Source organism: Sapajus apella, unplaced genomic scaffold, assembly GCF_009761245.1.
Source record: "Sapajus apella isolate SASKATOON/1434 unplaced genomic scaffold, GSC_monkey_1.0 scaffold8, whole genome shotgun sequence".
Taxonomy (NCBI): Eukaryota; Metazoa; Chordata; class Mammalia; order Primates; family Cebidae; genus Sapajus; species Sapajus apella.
Window position 1 is genome coordinate 9,275,347 of NW_022436948.1, and position 18,329 is coordinate 9,293,675.

General features: G+C 51.4%; 1 protein-coding gene across 1 annotated transcript in view; it reads right to left on the reverse strand.

Moving 5' to 3' along the window:
• Nucleotides 1-17,713, reverse strand: part of SIM2 (SIM bHLH transcription factor 2) — a 54,832-nt gene extending 37,119 nt beyond the window's left edge. The window contains exons 1-3 of the mRNA XM_032276923.1: nt 16,889-17,713; nt 7,809-7,891; nt 4,432-4,521 (exon numbers count right to left, since the gene is read on the reverse strand). Of these exons, the coding sequence (XP_032132814.1) occupies nt 4,432-4,521; nt 7,809-7,891; nt 16,889-17,063 (348 nt within the window). The 5' untranslated portion in view covers nt 17,064-17,713. The remainder of the gene's footprint in view (nt 1-4,431; nt 4,522-7,808; nt 7,892-16,888) is intronic.
• Nucleotides 17,714-18,329: the final 616 nt, after the last annotated feature.

The following is an 18,329-nucleotide window of genomic DNA, read 5'->3' on the forward strand; positions in this document are numbered from 1 at the left end:
TGTGCTTTTGAACATTGAAAGAAATGTGACTACCTCACGAAAAAAAAAAAAATTATGGTTGTCGCTATAAAACTCCCCGGGTCTCATACATCAGCCTTATTAAAACAGACCTTCCGTATGACATTTTAGTATTTGTAAAACCCTGCTAACTACAAAATGGATGGCTTTCCTACTAAGAGCTTTTTTATGTTTTGCTGAATAGCTTTTCTTCCTGCCAAGAAAACTACACATGATAAATACAGCACTAAATGCATATATTCTGTGTGGAAGGGCAGAGTCGCTTGGTACTCTGAAAATGCACGTTACTCTGTTTGGGGTGTTTTGCTGAATACGGTAAATTAAGCATTTTAAAATAAGATGGTTTGAGTTTCAGGGTTCAAGTTATGTCAACAAACATAATATGCTGTCTTTTTCTTTGAAAAGTGAAAGGATTCGGTCTTGTGCCTCCAAACAGTATCATCAATATGTTTATGGTTGTTTCTGGCCATAATCTCAAGTAAGACATTAATTTATGTGTCTCATAAACAGCTACTCATACATATCTGTATTTATCTGAACATGTATACTAGTTACCTAGATGCTATATAACTATGCAATGTTGGTAAGGAAACTTAACCCAAGGATACTTAAAAATGTATACAGCAGCTACACGGGGCTTTTTTTCTCCTCTCTAAATAAAAGTAAAATAATTGCATTAACCAAAAAGCACATGGAACTCAATCATTTAGTAAACATGCATAGAAAAAGATGGCTTCCCCAACTCTGCCTCATCCACATGGATATGAACTTGTCTAGATGTTTTGAGTGTGGACATGTGTGCGAGTGTGTCCACCAAAGGGAGTTTTCAGGCTAAAAGCCTGCCTCTCTATTGCCTAACACTTAGACCCTGGGCTGAGGAACAACTGGCATTTAAGGTTGTCTCTGTCATTCTTTTTTAGTACCAAAGTTTGTCAGCAACAATCGCTTGTTTACTAGTTTAAAAACAAAAATAAATTAGATAGGTCGGCATATGAAGTAGATTTTTTTCAGCACTTATTTTAAAAAGGCTTAATAAAACGCCTGGAATGGAGATGGGATTATAACACGTAAAGAATCATTTTTATACCCTCAAATAGAGAACGCGAGTAGTTATTCAGAGAGGTTAGACCAAAAACAAAACAAAACAATCTCACATTGCAGTGAATTTCCACACAATTACGGCAGACCTAGGGGCTTATATTCTCCATGACTTTTAACATAAAGTTTAACCCTGAATTAACATGAGATACATCTTTACTTAATGAGATAATGTCATTGAGAGTAACTGAAAGTTTCTGGAACACAAAAGAGGAGCATGTACCAGCTATTACTACTATTGTTATTCATCAGAAAACCTGTTTAAATGGTGACTCTGACTACTGGGTAAAATTTTATTAACACTTTTAGCTCTCGTGACTTTTTTAAAAAAATATTTAAGCCTATTTTAATAAAGGTCTCACGCTTGTTACATTTGCCTGACTTTTAAAAAAATAATCTAAAAGGCACAAAAATTTTTAAAAGCCAGCTGGGTATTTGACATCCTATTCAATACTTTATTTTACTATTTAAGTAAAGAAGACAGAAAAAAACACACATTGTGATTTTGCCTAGATTTCCTTCTATGGAGTTAATCATGAACAGGAGGCAGATTTGAGAGAAAAGTTTGTTGTTCCTTATTTAAACAATTCACCATGAAACAGTCCCTAGACACCGACAAAGCGGGCATGTCGGCATTAAAGTGTTTTTGTAGCTGCAGCCCCGCAGAGAAATCAGAAAAAATCAGTTGCCTTACGCAGACGATCAGGTGACTTATATTTTTAGAAACTGTCACTTCTACTGAAGAGGCAGATACAACGTATCTGTACAACCTTCTTAGGAAAAGGTAGTGCCTAACCCCTCTCCTCTCAAAATTAGGATGCAAAGTTTTCCTGCTGGATTATGATCACAAGGAAATAGAGTACTTCAACCTGCCAGTCTGCCTACATTTCCTTCCGTGGAGCTGACCATGAACAGGAGGAGATTTGTCACCTATCCAGTATTTTGATCCTTCTTAATTACTGTGTTCATAATCAATCAATTCTATTTTCCATATAAAAAGAGAAAAATGACACAGAGAGGCTAGCCTGGATGGCCTGACTGAATGAACTGGAAGTCTTGGAGTGTCCACAGCACCTGCGGACGGGCCAGGGCATTCCAAATGACCAAGCGGCCCTAATAGGAGCCCCCAAAGGACTCTACTGAAAGCAACTTTGTTCTAATAAAACTGTGGGTAAGCCTGGTTTTTGTGTTGCTCCCTATAGTTTGTAAATCACATGAAACAGACACTTTGATCTGTTTCTCATCATAATCCTGAAAGACAGATAGATAGAGCAGGCATGATTTTGTTATTTAAGTTATATGGCTCAAGTAGGTTAGGAACCTGCCCCATCACACAACGAAACTGTATAACTGAATGCATTTCCCTTTTTGTTTTGACTGCTAGGGAGCTCTGATCTAAATTTAATATTTGATAACAGTGACTTTACCTGTTTTAAAACATTTTCCATCGGTCATCTTTAAAAGTATGTGAAATGTTTTGTTGTGTGTGTGACATTACTGTAAGACTATGAAAAGTTTCCTAAACTATTGAAAAAAGGTAAGTAATCGGGCCAAGTGAGAAGCAGAAACTAGTCTAGGTACAACTTAAGGGCCCTGAATAATTCTAAATAGGGCAAGGTAGAAATTCAGAGAATAATATTAGGTTGGTGCAAAAGTAATTGCGGTCATTGCCATTAAAAGTAGTGGAAAGACCGCGTTTACTTTTGTACCAACCTAATAATTATGGAAAATAGTAAATTTCCTACTCCCAACAGTAGTTCCCATTCTACAAGTGCACTGATCCCATGAATCACATAGGTATGAGCCAAGCCTTAGGAAACTATTTGGGAGACTTGGTTTGATAAAAGCAGAGAAAAGGAAGAGAAAAGCTTCCAAATCATTGTAATAAGTAATTCATTTCAAAGGGCTTTGCCTAAGAAACACAGAGTTACATAAACTCACGTGGACCTGGATAAGGAGATCCATACATCAGAAGAGAAGGTTGTAAACAAATAGCAAGTTTATATTTTAAAAAAGTATTGGCAGAAAAATAAAAGGAATACACCAGATGCAGCTTGCCAAATGTGGTCATTTTGTTTTTCAGTGAGAAAACTGAAGCCACATGAATTGGCATGTTTGATTTTGGCTTCACTACATCAGGAGCCAGGTGTAATTCAAATTCCTCATGTGCCTCTCTGGAACCCATCTACTGCATCTATCATTAATTCCCATGTGTCTTCAGTTATGGCGAAAAATCACTCTGATAGATCACAACGTGAAGAAACATTTAGTTCCTATATGTAGTTTAAAATGTGACTTAAAATCGTGATCCCCATTCGTTAAGTCAGGCAGGTGAATGGGAATATCAGTTACACTCTCCCTTTTCAGACATTCAGTGGACCCAGCAAGCCCTCAAATCCTCCACCAAACCCTTGGCTTACCAGGGAGAGAAAAAGCTGAGTCCCCCTCTTTCGTCTAAGGAAACCATGGACCCTTTTCAGAAGATGATTCCATCTTTCCAGAAAAATGGGTCATATTAGGATGTTCTAAAGAAACTAAGACCTTGCTGTGCAGAACAGTAGTAAACCGAGTTTTATGAGTTTCTATCACAAGCATATAAAATGCTTTGCTGAAACAACCACTGAACTGGAAAAAGTCAGGAAAAATGACCCTGAATTCCATGTGAACACTCATAAATCTACCCCTCCCCATTCTCTCTCCCCAAAGCACATTCTGCATAAAATCCATGTTCCACATCAGCTTACCTCTTGCTTTATAGCAACTCATAATACCACATGCAGACCAGCAAGTGTGGACTGAAACTTGTCCCACTGTGAAGCTCTTTTCAGGGCATCTAGCATTACTACGTAAGCAGATCGTCCAGGGCATGGGACAGAATGAATCTCAGAACAAGGCTGATGTGGTGAAGACACACTGGTCATGAACCCCAAGGGAAAAAGAAAGTAAAAAAGTAAAACGCAATATGCAGAAGATCAAATATATTATCTTGTGAAGATTTCCTGCTACCAGATTGTGTTTATCAGGCCAATAGCTCACACAAGGGGTTGTCAAACTGTAGTCACTGCTATTCTGAAAATGATTCTTGTTATATAAAGAAATATGGCTGTAACAAAAAAAAAAAAAAAAAAACAAAACAAAACAAAAAAAAAAAAACCCTGAGGGATGTCCTGAGAAGAGAATTTTGCAATTTGGGATTCTGTTCCCACACAAAAGCAAACACTTAAACAGACTTGTTTTCAAGTTGGGCGAGGCTATCAAAATCGGCTATCACTTCATTTAATATTTTGGTTGCACATAAAATTATTCAATACCCACCTGGGACAAGCCTAAATGGACAGAAGCAGTCTCGGAAATATACATGATTTTACCATCAGATGCTACCACAAAAACAAATCCATCCAAAGTCTGTAAAAGATAAAAACATCAGAATAAGAGATGATCATTCTACATTAGAGTTCAGTCTAACAACGGGACGGTCACTGGGATGGAGGGATATATCAAATCTGGTCATCTACACATGCTTGCTAAATGCAAAAACGAAGCCCAGGGTCTTAAGAAGAACTGTAGGAAACAGCACCCAGCGGTTTAGTTCCCCAGCCAGGCTCTAAAATGCTTTTAAAGCACTTTAGAAACAATCGTACATCCACATCACAAAAATTATGCAAAATAGGAGTTTGAGAATTCCTATCATGCTCAGTTTAAATGTAGTAGCTTTATTGTTTGGGGTTATTTTAGCACTTAGTACAAATCCGGAGTTCTATGGTACTTAGGGGAAAATCTACCACTATATAGACCATTTTATGTCATAATTGGCAGTCATTTCTACCACTAGGACATATGCTTTATTTGCCACAATTTTCTAGTTACCTCTAAGTACCGTTTGAATAATAAATTCCGAACACTACCACTGCCCAGAAAATAAAACAAAATACCTGGTTATTTTACCAGACGATGTCTACAGAACTAATTATTTAGAATTTGCAAGAGATCAAATGACATTTGCAAAATTCAAGGAGAAAAAGTATCGACTTCTGAAAAATGAAAACTACCCAAATGAAATTCTGATTTTTGCCTAAGTTGGCTAGCCCTCAAAAATAAAGCAAAATTATAAGAGGTAATTAAGACAAATAAAAAGGTAATGATTATGTGTCAAGGATAAAAAGACTAAATTATTTTTGAAAAAGGAAACCGTATTTTATTTACTCATTCATATTTTAGATCCAGAACCAAAGAAAAGCAATAAAGTTGGTGAAAGACTCTTACAACCCACAATGCTGCCCCCATAAAAAATATTCCAAATTAATTTCTGGCCACAAATTCTATTTTTACAGCGTGTAATTGAAACCAGATTACTTTTGGTTTTTCTAAGCCACCCCCACCCCCACCCCTAGAGAGGGGACTAAAAAGTATGTAGCGTAAGTGAAACTTGAAAGATATCCTTAGATTCTGCTGTCTCAAACACAGTTTGCTGCAAAAACTCTTTGCCAACTAAACTATCATTACCTTTCCCGATACTGAGGGTGAAAATCAGCATCTTGATTATAAGCCGAACTTTCAAGCTTCTAACTCAGCTGCAAAATATTTTCCCAACTAAACCTGTGGTGTTCCAAAAATATAAACTATACAGCAGTTTCTAAAGTTATAAATGTCTTGGCGCTTTGGGCATCCTTGCTTAACTCTAAAAGCATTAAGGAGACACATTTAGTGAAAAAGTATCTCACAACCAGCCATATCTGGGATAGCGAGGAAAAGAGGAAAATGATCATAATTAAATTCTAACAGTTGCCAGCAGTAGCTAAAAAAATAATATTCTTAATGAAAAACGTTGGGTATGCCTTCATAGCTTCAAATGACCTAATTCACTTACATGTATAACTGCAAAGATGCCCGTCCACACACCACTCCGGAATTAATTTAAGAAATGTAGCTTGGAGAAGTCTGGAGGTGTTGACTTTGCCAGCCAGGTTCTCACTGAAGTTCCCCAGTACTTAGTTGTCCCTGATATTAGTGTCACTTATAATATGTAGGAGTATGAAACATGCAACGCACTCAGCTGGAGCTGGAAGTGAAGGAGGGGGAGCAGAGGCCGCCTGGGCAGGGCTCCCAGAGCGCCATTACCCAGCGCGGCCACACCATGAGCTTTATGTTGTAAAAGCTGGGGTTTCAAATATTCCCTGGGTCTTCTCCTCCCCAGGCATACATTTTAAAAAATAAACCACACTAGGGCATTTGGGGCAAGAGAGTTGTGAAAAGATCTGCTTTTTGGAAACACAGAGCTCCGGCTGACTCGCTGACCTAAGTCACGGCATCCTGCAGCCAACTTTTTTTTTTTTTTTTTTTAAAGTAAAATATAAACTAGAGGTCGGAAATGCAGAGTAGCTCTCGGTAGGCATTTTTCGATGGCAGAGACAAATGACAGGAGAGGGGGGAATGAATCGGGTCGTTGATGAGGCTCTGTAAAGGGCATTTGAAAGACCAGGATCTGTCCCCAGTCAGCGCCAACCGCCCATCTGGAAGTGGTGGGCTGTGCTCAGGGCTACCCGGGAGACCCGAAAAGCCCCTCTGCTGCCAGGGAAAAGGTGAGGTCAGGGACGGGTGCAGCTCCTGCAGGGTGAATGGCCCTGGGCTGGGGTGCTAAGCACCTGGCCCCAAACCAAGCAAGAGCCTGGTGGCCTCACCAAGTTCTGGCTACTCGGGTGGGCTCTGGAGCTAGGCCAATGGGTTAACCCCGCTCCACCTCTTGCTGTGTGACCTTAGACATGTTATTTACCTCTCTGTGCCTCAATTTCCTTCTCTAAAAAAAAAAATGCAGTTAAAAACAGAACCCAGTCAAGGGATGTTGGCTCAACATCTGAAGTGGGTGGATCACTAGAGGTCGAGTTTGAGACCAGCCTGGCCAACATGGTGAAACCCTATTTCTGCAAAAATACAAAAACTAGCCAGTCATGACAGTGGGTGCCTGTAATCCCAGCTACTCAAAAGGCTGAGGCAGGAGAATCACTTGAACCCGGGAGGCGGAGGTTGCAGAGAGCCGAGATCAGGCCATTGCACTCCAGCCTGGGCCACAGAGCTAGACAGTCTCAAAAAACAAACAAAACCAAAACTAAACAAACCAAACAAAAAACTGAACCCACTCTGGATGGGAGGGGAAGGCAGATGATACAGTCAAGTCTGGAACTGAATGTGGCCTGCAGTAAGCGCTGGAGAGTGCCCTTTTAATATTCCATTATTGATGCTCTCTCTCCGTCCTCGCACCCCCTGCAAACAGGCCGAATACTTTGGAGCTCAAAGCAGCGCGATCATTCCTGCTGCTCCGGCCCTAGCACCTGGTACAGAGCAAGCTGAGTGGAAGCTGCCGAGGGAAGTGAGGCTGGAAAGGACTTAACCGTGGCGCTTGGGAGGCGAGGCGACTTTGGCCTAGGTCTCAGGTGACCTGGGGACTCCTGGGGCCTTCGGCGGGGTGTGGGGGCAGATGTAGGGTTAGGGTAGAGTTGGCCACAGGCCGCATCCGACATGCTAAGGGTCCATCCGGAGCCCTTTCCCTCCGCAGTAGGGAACAACCCTATCCCCAGCCCCCGGCAGCCTCTGGATCTGCGTGGCGCTCCTCGGGGAAGGAGCGCCTGTTATGCTGGGGTGGGGGTCAGAGGGGAGCCTGCGGTGGCTGCGCTCCTCCCCTGGCTCGGCAACTCTACCTGCAGCAAGTGCGATCCCAGCTCCTTGGCGACACTGTCCAGGGGCCCGGTGCGACTCGGCTGTCCCCACGCATCTCCTAAACCTGGAGGAGGAAAGAAAGCAAATCAGTAAACTGCAGCGCCCAGCCGGATGCCTGGGCGCCAGGCCGGTCACGCGGAACCCCTGCACGCTGCCAGCCCTCTCCACGAGTCCCCCGCGTCCTCCAGTCGCTTCCCAGACTCTGCAGCCGCCATCTGTGCTCTCATAGTCGCTCCTTTGCCCTCGTTTAAAAAGGAAAAGGCCGAGGGAGAAATCCCCGCTGTGGCCGGCAGCCTGGACGCCTCTGCGAGGCTGCCAGGCCCACCGCTCCCGCGGGTCGCCCACGTATTCATGGCCCTGAAATTGCCGTTTTATTTGAAATGCCACAAAGTAATATAATCTGCTTTGAAATCGCCATTCTCGTGGCCAAATGGGGATATCGATTTGACCCGTAAATATTCCCCCAAGGACCCTCCTTCCCTCCCTCCTTTCTTTCCTTGCGTCTCCGGCAACTCCTCGTTTTCCCAAAGGCAGAGAGGCTAAGACAGAAAGTCCCCGCCGCCCAGGAGGCAGTTCTAGCCTTATAAAAAGCCCCCTACACGCTACCCCTCAGGCTCCCCAGCTCTCACACGGGGACCGCGCTTGTGGTCCCCCTTCCAATCCGAGAGCTTCTGCCTGGGAGGGGTATACCTGGGGACTCCCAAGAGCAGACTCCAATCTACAGGCGGTGGGAGAGGGATGGGTCACAGGCCGAACTGGAAAGGGTCTGTTGTCACATAATTAGGGACCCCGGGCCCCTCCGCTCAGCAGGCCTCCTGCCCTTCCTCACCACCTTCCCAAAGGCTGCCAAAGAGTGTTGCAAACCAGGGGAACTAGGGCCCTGCCCACCCAAGCTCTCCTCCTGCTGCACCCTTGGCCCGGCTCCTGCACCTCTCGAGACCCCAGGCTTCCCCTGCACACTCCGAGGAAGCAGGAAAGTCGGGCGAGGCAGTGGCGCTTAGCGCAGGCTGGAACAACCCCCGAACGCTCCCCGCAATCTCTCCGCTGGGAGCCTGGCTGCAGACCCTCCAACGAGCGCCGTAGCTGCCGCACCAGAGGGTCGGTGCACCGCCTGCACCCCCACCCCCCCCCCCCAGGACAACGCCCCACCACCACTGGGATCCCTGAGAATAAGCTCAGGGCTGCTGGCGCGTCCCCTGCCCCAACCCTGCAGGCCAGGCCCAGCACCAGCCCTCTGCTTCCTGCCTGCGTGCAGTGCCGCCAGCGCGGAACCAACGGCAGGACCCCCGACAGCGCAGGATAAGAGGGACGGGGATCCTCACCAGCCGTGGAGATCCTGCAGACCATTCCTGGGGCTGCAAAGCCCTTCCTAGTGGGCAGCCCCGAGTGGGTTTCCCAGGAGTCTCAGTGTAGTCACCCCAGACACCCCGGGTCTCTCAGCGGTCTCCGGGAGCGCCAGGGACACCTCCACCCAGGGCAGCGGGAAGGCTTCACAAAACCTTCCCTGTTTGGCAACTAAACACTTAAAAAAACCCAAAAACTTAAACAAGCAAATGAACAAAAAACCCCAAAACTATTCCACGCCTAAAAAAGAGACAACTTTTAATTTCTCCTCCTGGGCTCAAGGACTTAGGGGCTTATCCTGGCTGAGGGGATGGCTAATTTCACAAGCTCGATCCCGGGAATTCAATCACAGCTCATTATTTGGAGTCCCCAGCCTCCACCACGGGGGCAGAGGTGGCTTTTTAACATCGGGAATCGCGCTCCCCCGCATCATCATCACCGTGATCACAGCGGTGCTCCCTGTGCTCTCACCAGCAGGCCCTTCCTTCCAGATGCCCAGACACCCAGGCTGACGGCCTGGTGGCGGCAGCATTTACAATCGTTTAACCAGCAATGGCAAGAACCAAAATTTGAAGGCTCTGGGGTTTGGTGAAGTAAGACTTTACTAAGAACCTAGGAATTCTGATTTCTAAAAATGGACAAATGCACCCTGGTGACTGTCCTTTTCTCTGCTGCTGGGTCATTCCTGGGGTTGGGCAGTGTCCTGGAGCCACCCTCGCCTGTGTGGTGTTGAAGGTGAGAGTAGCATCTGGGCCCTGGCTTCTTGCAAAGCCCATGACGGGAAGACTTGGGAGAAATCTGCACCTAGGGAAATGAACCCCAGACCAGACTCTGCTGCCGGGGATGCCCGAAAGCCGTGTTGAAGACTCTGGTTCTACATGCAAATGTGGGCACACGGGACAATTTTCTGCATAATTCAAATACTCGCACACTTCAAGAGAACTTGTCTGTCCTACCATTACAGTTTTTCTGTATTTCCCCAAAGCCTCTGCTTTGCTGGTGGAGATTTGGTGCAAACGTTCCTTTCTGACCTGGTGGAGGTGGCCTGGCGCTAGATGTCCCTCCCAAGAACCCCCGTGTCTAGGCCACCCCACCCTCCAGCGGTGGCGGTGGCGCTGCCAGCTCTTCCATTAGAAACCAGTGCGGACAAAGCTTTTTCACTTAGCCCATAAAAATCTACTTTGGGCTGAATGCAGAGACTAAATAAAGATTTGTAATGAAAGAAAGTTGTCTCGGTATGTAAAGTGATAGACGTCCTGCAAAAGTGAGGCGCTGAGCACGTGGCCCTTGTCTGGACCTAACCAAAGGCTTCATTTCAAAAATAGGGGGTGGGAAGAGTCTGCGCTAGGCACCTTGGGGTTATCAGCTCCCAGCACTCACTGCTCTCCTGGAGCAGCCAGGGGTCCCCGACCCAGCCTGTAGCTTCCTGCCAGAGTGGTAGAGGGGTGGGGGGAGGGGTGCAGTAATGGGGGCTCCCTGCACCCCTGCAGAGCACTGCAAGACCTGTGGGGACTCTGTGCTATTGGAAGTCAGGGATGACCAGGTTGCTGGGACCCCCAGGGAGAATTGGAGGGAAACGGAGCCAGCGCCTCCCTCGCCCCATCCCCCCATCACCTGTGAGTGTGTGCTTGTGGGTACCCACACCCTGCCTGTTGTCCCTCACACCACGGACTGACGGACGCTGCCTCCAAGCGATCTCGGGGGGTACCTCCAGATTCAGGTCACAGACTACAAACAGCACCACACCAAGAAGAGCATTTGGGAGCGAAGGGGGAGAGAGGGCCTGAGCTGTGAGGCGGCGCCCCCTTCCTGAGGGACCTAAAGGGGACCTGTAAAGGAGGTACAACCAACCTCACACCTTCACTGGGTGGTGGCTGGGACCGTGGGTTCAGCTGGGGAGACCAGCGTGGACTTTGGAAGGAACACCACGTTAGAAGGCCATTCGTTCTCTCACTGCCCCTCCGGCAACCTCAGGCATCTAGAAACAGTGACAAGGACTCCTCACAGGGTTCTTGTGAATATCAAATGCGGTTAACTACAAGAAAGTGCCTGCCCTACTCCCAGCGCTCCAAGGAAAATCACACCTGGGAGTGTGGAAAATCTGGAAGAGTTTGGGAGCCCCCACCTGGGTGCAGGGGTCTCACCTCCTCCCCACTCCTCTTCCCCGGTTTAAGACGCTAGCTGGGCCCATCTTTGGGGTCTGATCTCCAGAAGAGCCTGACCTCTAACCTCTATTTCTCACCTCCAAAATGGAATTTTGTGGAATTAAATGACGCGGCCCAGCCCGAGGCCCGGTGTTTGCCACACTTGGTGCAGCCTGCTCTGGCCTTCCCACCCCCTCCCTGCCAACAGCCTCTCCTCCCCCAATTATCACCCTCTCCAGAGGGAGCTGGGGGGAAAGGGAAAGGGGTGTCTCTGGGGAGCGTGACCAGCGGCCCTCTGAGGACGCTAGGTCACACTTTCGGATTGCAAACCACTCCGAAGTCGAGAAGGATACGTGTTGGAAGGAGAGGCGGGGAAGGACTGGCTGCCTCTTTCTCTCCCTGCTCCAGGCAGCACACTCGGATCCTGGCGCTTTCCACGCTGGCAGCCTCTACAGCTCCCTCACTCTCGACCTCAGCGTTTACCACCCGGAAGCTGCAGCAGGACCCCCCTGCAGGGGCGGTGGTCTCAAGGGGCTCCCCCGGGGACACCAACTGCCTGGAACCTGTGCCAGGGCATAAGGAGGGAGTTTGGGGCCAGGTCCTCACCTCGCCGCTCTAGGACAGCCTACAGCTTGAGACTCTAAGCCTCCTTTCCCCACCCAAGGACCCCAGTAAATTGTTGCAATTCGGGGCGCCTCTGCGGGCTTCAACCCTTCTCCAGCCTGGGGGCCTTCCTGTTCTCTCCCAGGTCCCTGAAAAGCCCCCCCTTGAACCCTTTTACAAACTGGGGATAGGGTGAGAAGGGGGTGGTCATGGGGACACCCCAGCAGGCCTCCCTCGGCCCACGGGGAGGGGCAAGGAAGGAGGCTCCTAGCCTGGCCAGGCTTGTCGCCTGCAGGTATCCTACTTGCTCTGAGGACAGACCGAAGGCCCACACCTACATTGCCGGAGCCCAGACCCGGGGTGTGTGGACACAGCCCCAGCAGCTGCTGGCTCCGAGAAGCTTGGCACCCACAGCCACCCGGACGCTTCCTTTCTGCCCTGGGGGCCAGGGATTCGGGTCCTCCTCCAGCCCCGCGCTGAATCTGCCACGCGCACTCCAGTTCCTCGCCTCCAACAAAAGTGTAGGCCCTGTGCCCTAGTGTCCGCTTTACCACTTCCCGGATTGTCCCCTGTGCGTCAGCGGGCTTTCCCTCCTGGATCCCCTGTTGCAGCCCGGCAGGCTTCAAAGCAGAGACCGGGAAAGGTTTGTAAAAATCTACATTGTTCCTTTAATAAATCTGCATTTTTTCCAGCAGCCGTAGACAGCGGCCTCACACCTATGATGCCCTGATGTCTATAGGGTGAGTTTCTCTTCACCCAACTCTCCAAATCAAGTTGTTTCAATCTGGGAAACAATTCTTAAGATAACCTGGCTTTGCCCGGCATGCTCAGGTGGAAGTGGTGATGGGGCACCTGTAGCTGAATTTAAACCCAAAGGCTCCTGGTCACTGGAAGAGTTCAGACCTTGAACGCCAACTCTTCTTGTGTGGGCGAATGGCAGTTTCTGGAGAAGCAATTCCTTCTCCCTCTTTCACCCGCACATGTCTTGGGTCTTTTGGGTTGGGGAAAGGAAGATGGGGAGACTCAACCTTGGTTTCCAACTTCACCACTGAGCCGGGTCCTGGGACCAGTTGGTTGTGCCAGGCTGGTGGTGGCACTGCTGAGTCTGGTGCTGGAGATGCTCCTTCCTACCTCCAAGTAGCAGAGGCTGCCCTGCGTTCTGCTGCCTGTGGTCTAGAGTAGCTACAGCCAGGGAGCAACTGGAGCTCCCTTGCCCCAGAGCTTTCCCAGTTTCCAAAGCCCTTCTCTCCAGAAGGGAAGGCCACACTTTGCAGGAGGGCCAGCTGGCCAAGTTTCGAGCCCATGTCCAAAGCCAGCTTTGCTCTCCCGTCCTCCTCCCCATCCTATCTACCTCCCATTTACTAGTTCACTGCTGAAAGGGAGAAAAGATATCCACCCTGAAAGCGGGGGTCTTCAAAGTCCAGGCAGTGAGTCCCCCAGCTCTGCCATTCAAGACTCCTTTAACCCAAGGAAGATTGGGAGCTCACAGGGAGGGGTGAGTGGCGTAGAAACAACACTTAGGATTCCCCCCTTGGGGCACAGTTCTGCCTGTGCGACCTCCCCCTTCATCACAGCAACCTTGTGCATTGCTAACGGGCCCATTTTGCAGACAAGGATACCAAGGCCGAGCAGCACAGCATGACAGCGGGGCCTCAAACCTGGCTATAAATGTTGAAAGGACTCCCCAAGCCCTCAAACTGGTTATTGAGTTGGGTGGTTACCCTGGCTCTGGTGGCCTCCCTCTGCCTTGGCACACAGAAACCCCTTTGAGCTCTTCTTTCTGTCTTGCCACCTGAGGAGACCTGGGTTAAAGGGGCAGAGGCTGGCAGGCTCCTGGGTGCAGTGGGGTCAGAACAGGCCCCACAGGACTCTCGTGGCAGCAACTAGCCTGTTATTGTCCTTGCTATGGGGCCTTAGGAAAAGGCTGTGTCCTGTCTGGCCTCAATTTCCCCAGGCATGAAGGGTTAATCTGGTGATTCTTGCAGTTCCTTAGGACTATGCTATATATATATTTTTTTCTTCCAGAGTCCTAAGTTGGTCTCTAGATTCTTTAACCCAGCAATCTGCTTGCTCTCAGGCAAGACCGCCCTTGCCAGATTAATGCCTCATGGGTCTTTTTCACCTTGCAGTTGAGAGCCCGAGGCGATCTGGGAGCCCTTGCCACAGCTCGGCACCACCCCAGCCCTAAACATTCCTAGGGCCACCACCCTGACCCTGGCAGCTCAGACAAACCCCAGTCCAGCCCTGCAGCCATATCCAGAAACCAGATTCCCTGAGAAGAGGTTAAATCGATCAAGATGCCATTCCATTGCCACTCTTTGGAGCTACTGGAAGGGTGACCAGTTTGCATAAATGGATTCCAGTTTGCATAATGGAGGTCTTTCTAAATGCATCTTCTTCCTCTGCCCCAAGCTCCCAGCTTCCCTACTCCTCAGCCCCAGACTGACGTGACCCAACGGAGTTGCCACCCAGCGCTGCAGGACCCAGATCACAGAGCGGTCCTCATGAATTCCAAGGATGCGTGTCCACCCCCTCCAGGTCTGCCCCTACCCCGGGCATTGCACGAATGGAGTGGGGAGGAACTAGGGCATTGCTCCCTTCTCTTTCCGAGGAGTACCCTACAGGTTCAGGGCCTTTTCCAAAACTCTAGGGCCAAACAGCCCCTTCCAGAGTGCCAGCTTCCAGGGTCACACCCCCCCACAAAAGACACACAGGAGGCCCCTCAACTGCTCCCAAATTTGCCACCAGGGCAAGTTGCTCAAGGCCTGAACCCCAGAAGGACCACCCCCGCACACACTCAGGGCCCAGCAATTCTGAGCCCAAATGCCTGGAGACTTGCTTTCCAGAGCCAGAACGCACAGACCGGTTTAAAGGTGGCTGAGCTGTACGCCCACCACTTCGCAGCGTTTAACAGGCTCCCCGGAAACCCTTCATCCCCGAACAGCTTTGAGCAGACCTTTTCTCAGCCTTCCCTTACTCATTTCTGGTTTAATCGAAATCATTGACCACAAATCATTTAATCTGTGGATTGTTTCTTCGAAAGCTTTTTTTTTTTTTTTTCATTTCCAAAGGGGGCAGAGGGCAGTAAAGAAGGCTGAAGCCTTGAGATTCCACACCTGCTTTGTTGCATGCGGTTAAGAAACGGCTAATCGCTGCAAACCAGTTAACACCCTTCCTCCCCCGGTGGGAAGGAGACTCATAAAACCGAATGCTCTTTTAATTTCCCCTGAAACTTCTGCCGGAGTGGAATCTTCCCTACTTCTCTGCCAAGGGGTCACACTTGAGCAGACCAGTAGCGACCACCTTGGGCAACAGCTCTCAGCGGGAGGGGCTGGGCTGGGACAGGGGCGTCTTTGCCTCATTCTGAGTAGGAAAGGGTGGAACCTGCGCCGGGCTCAAGGACTGCTGCGCTGAGTGGAGAGTGCCCTGCCCCGGGTCCTCCCGCGCCTGGCTGCGGGGCTGGAGGCCGCGCTTGCAGACCGGCCCTCCGCGCTCCACCAGGGAGGCGTTGAGAAGCGCAGCTCCAGACCCAGCGGCCAGCAAAAATAACAGGCTTGGCAGCGCCAAACCCAAAGGGTCGAACTTTCCGATTTCTAGGAGAGCGCCTGGCAGAGATGGCGCTCTGGAGGCGTCCTGCGGCCTAGGGACACCTGTCGCCTGTTCTGCCGAGACCATCCCGTGCCCTGCGGCTGAAGTTGTCTCCCTACCCCGGCGCTGGCTCTCCGGGCTCCAGAGGCCGGCGCACCACTCCCAGCTCCTGGACCCAGAGGTCTTATCAGGCCCCCAGAGCAGCGCGCCTCCCAGCAGAGTAAAATCCTTCTGGCCAGGCCGCAGCGACCCCGCTGCTGGAGGCAGAGGCGCTGGAAGACGCTCGGCCAGGAACCCTTGGGACACCAAAAACGAACGCTGTGGTGACCAGGCCTTCCTGAGACCTACTGCTTGGAGGTGCCTGGCTGGGCGGCCACCGTCACCAGCGGCAGCCAGCGTGGAACGTGGGACAGTCCACCCAGCGCACCACCATTTCTTTCTGTTCCGAATCTTCGGAACCGCGTGTCCCACACCCCTGGCCCACTGTGGCACATTTCCAATCCTAAAAAGAACGGCAGCGCTCAGCTTCGTCTGCCATTTTTGAATTAATCGGCCCCCTCGCTTTCAGCCGGATCTCAGCTCACCACCCGGGTTCTCTCCTGCCCTGACCTCCCGCCCCAGTCTCACGAGCGAGCGGCTCCGGCTCCACACGAATGCTGGCTCTGCGCCTCAGCCCGCAGTGCCTGGGCCTCACCGTGATCCCCGCTGACTCCCAGCGCGTGGAGCAGACACCGCTTCACCTCCTCCAGCAAGAGAAAAGAGAGGGGAATGAAGAAAATATAAAGAGAATTGTAGAAAGAAAGAAGGAAGGAAGGAGGGAGAAAGAAAGGAAGGAATAGGGGAAAGCAAGCAAGCAAAACAAAACCAGGGTGAACTTCCAAAGAAAGGAAGGAAGGCAGAAAAGGAAAGAAAACAAACCAATGCACTGGCCAAGGAAGGAATGAAGGGGGAGGAAGGAAGGAGAGAGAATGAAAGGAAGAGGAAGAAAGAAAATCATAAAGAAAGAAAAAATAAATAAAGAGAAAGAGAGAGAGAGAGAGAGAAACAAACCAAACCAGAATGCCTTGGCGGAGAAAGGAGGAAAGGCAGAAAGAACAAAACCAGAAAGAACTCGCGCGCTGTGCGGGCTTGGGGACCGCTTGCCCCTGGAACAATTCGTAATTCGTTCCCACCCAGCTCAGGAGAGGGTTTGGTCGCCTCGGCCCTGGCCCTTCTACCCAAGCCAGCACCGAAGCCGAAGACCCTCACGCAACCTCCCTCAGACGCCCCAGCTCTGGACGCCAGGCCGCGGCAGCCCCTCCGGGAGAACCAGCTTGCGCTTCCCTCCTGGGCCGAGGCCGCCGGGCTCCCCAGCGCTCCCGGCCGCCCACCTGCAGCCTCACCTTCCGGGAAGACGGCGCGCATCTTCAGGTAGCTGGTGGTGAGGCGAATGATGGACGCTTTGTCCAGCTGCGAGGTGATGGCCGACGGCAACGGGAGCAGCTTGGCCAGCTCGTAAAACTCGCCATTTTCCTTCTCCCTCCTGGTCTTGGCCGCATTCTTGGACTTCTCCTTCATCGCGTCTCGGCTCCGGGCATATTAAACCCGGCCGTGCTCCAGGCCCGCGGAGCCCCGCTCTGGCGGCGGGGATGGGGAAGGGGGCGCTGGGAGCCAGGTGAGTCCGCGACGCGGGGCGCAGGCAGGTGCGCTGGGCCTCCCGGGGCTCCGAGACGCCTCCCCGCAGCCGCCGGGCCTGAGCTCCGAGCAACCCGGCGGCGCCGCCCCGCCCTCCGCCCGCCGCCGACCGGGGCGCAGCCTCCTCCGGGCCGGACAGTCCCGCGGCACCCGGATCCCCGTTCCTGCTCGCTCCTTCTGGCGCTTGCCTCCTCCCTCCTGCCTCAGCCTTCCTGGGGGTGTGGGGGCGGCGGGCGCGGAGGCAGGGGCTCTGCTTACTCCTTCTCTGAGTGTTCGCACCGGCTGCGGCTGCGGCTAGGCCCCTCCGGACCGGAGGGCGGCGAGGGCGGCAAGGACGGCGGCGGCCGGGGAGCCATGGAGCGGGAGGCGAGCGGAGGGGAGCGGGCCGGAGGCGGCTGGGGCCTGGCCCGGGCCCGGGCGCGCTCTCCTGCCCTTTCTGGCGGCTCCCTGTGTCTGGAGACGCGGCGCCGGAGCCCTCGATCTGTGGCGAAGCGCAGCTGTTACCCGGTCCACGTGCGGCCGAGCCGCGTTTGTTTATGGCGGACCCGCCTTCGGGCGGAGCACTGGCCGCCCGGGTCCGGGAGGGGGGGGCGGTAGGGGGGAGGGACCGCGGCGGGGGCGGGGGCGGCGAATCTCGCCTCCGACCCCGCCGCGGCCCTGGAGTTACAGGCGCGCCTTCGCGTCGCTGCCTCCAGGGACTCTCCCGGGAGAGACCCGCGAGCCCCCCGGGCTCGGGGAAGTCGCGGTGAGTGCACACGGTGCGCCGCGGGGACCTGCTCCTGAGCGCGGGTCGCCGGACCCCGGAGCTAGGATGGGCGGCGGGGAGGGCGAGGGAAGGAGGGGTGCCAAGGTGTCCCCTGTGGCTCTTGGGCAGGTCACCAGCAGGCGCGACCGAGAGGAGGCGGCGCCATTCGCCGGCCAGGCACCCTGCGGTGGAAGGCCGAGCCCTCCGAGCGTGCGCTGGTCCCAGGTCCTCGTCCTCCTCGCGTCGCAGGTCCAAGAGCTGAAAGGGGGAAAGCCAGGAGTCCCCCTCCACCCCATTTCACACAAGAGAACGGCATGAGTGGCTCCGAAGTGACCCTCTGCCCTTTCTGTCCTCGAAACACTAAGGTGAAAAGAGACAGTCGCATTCTCAGGACGAGCGGAAGG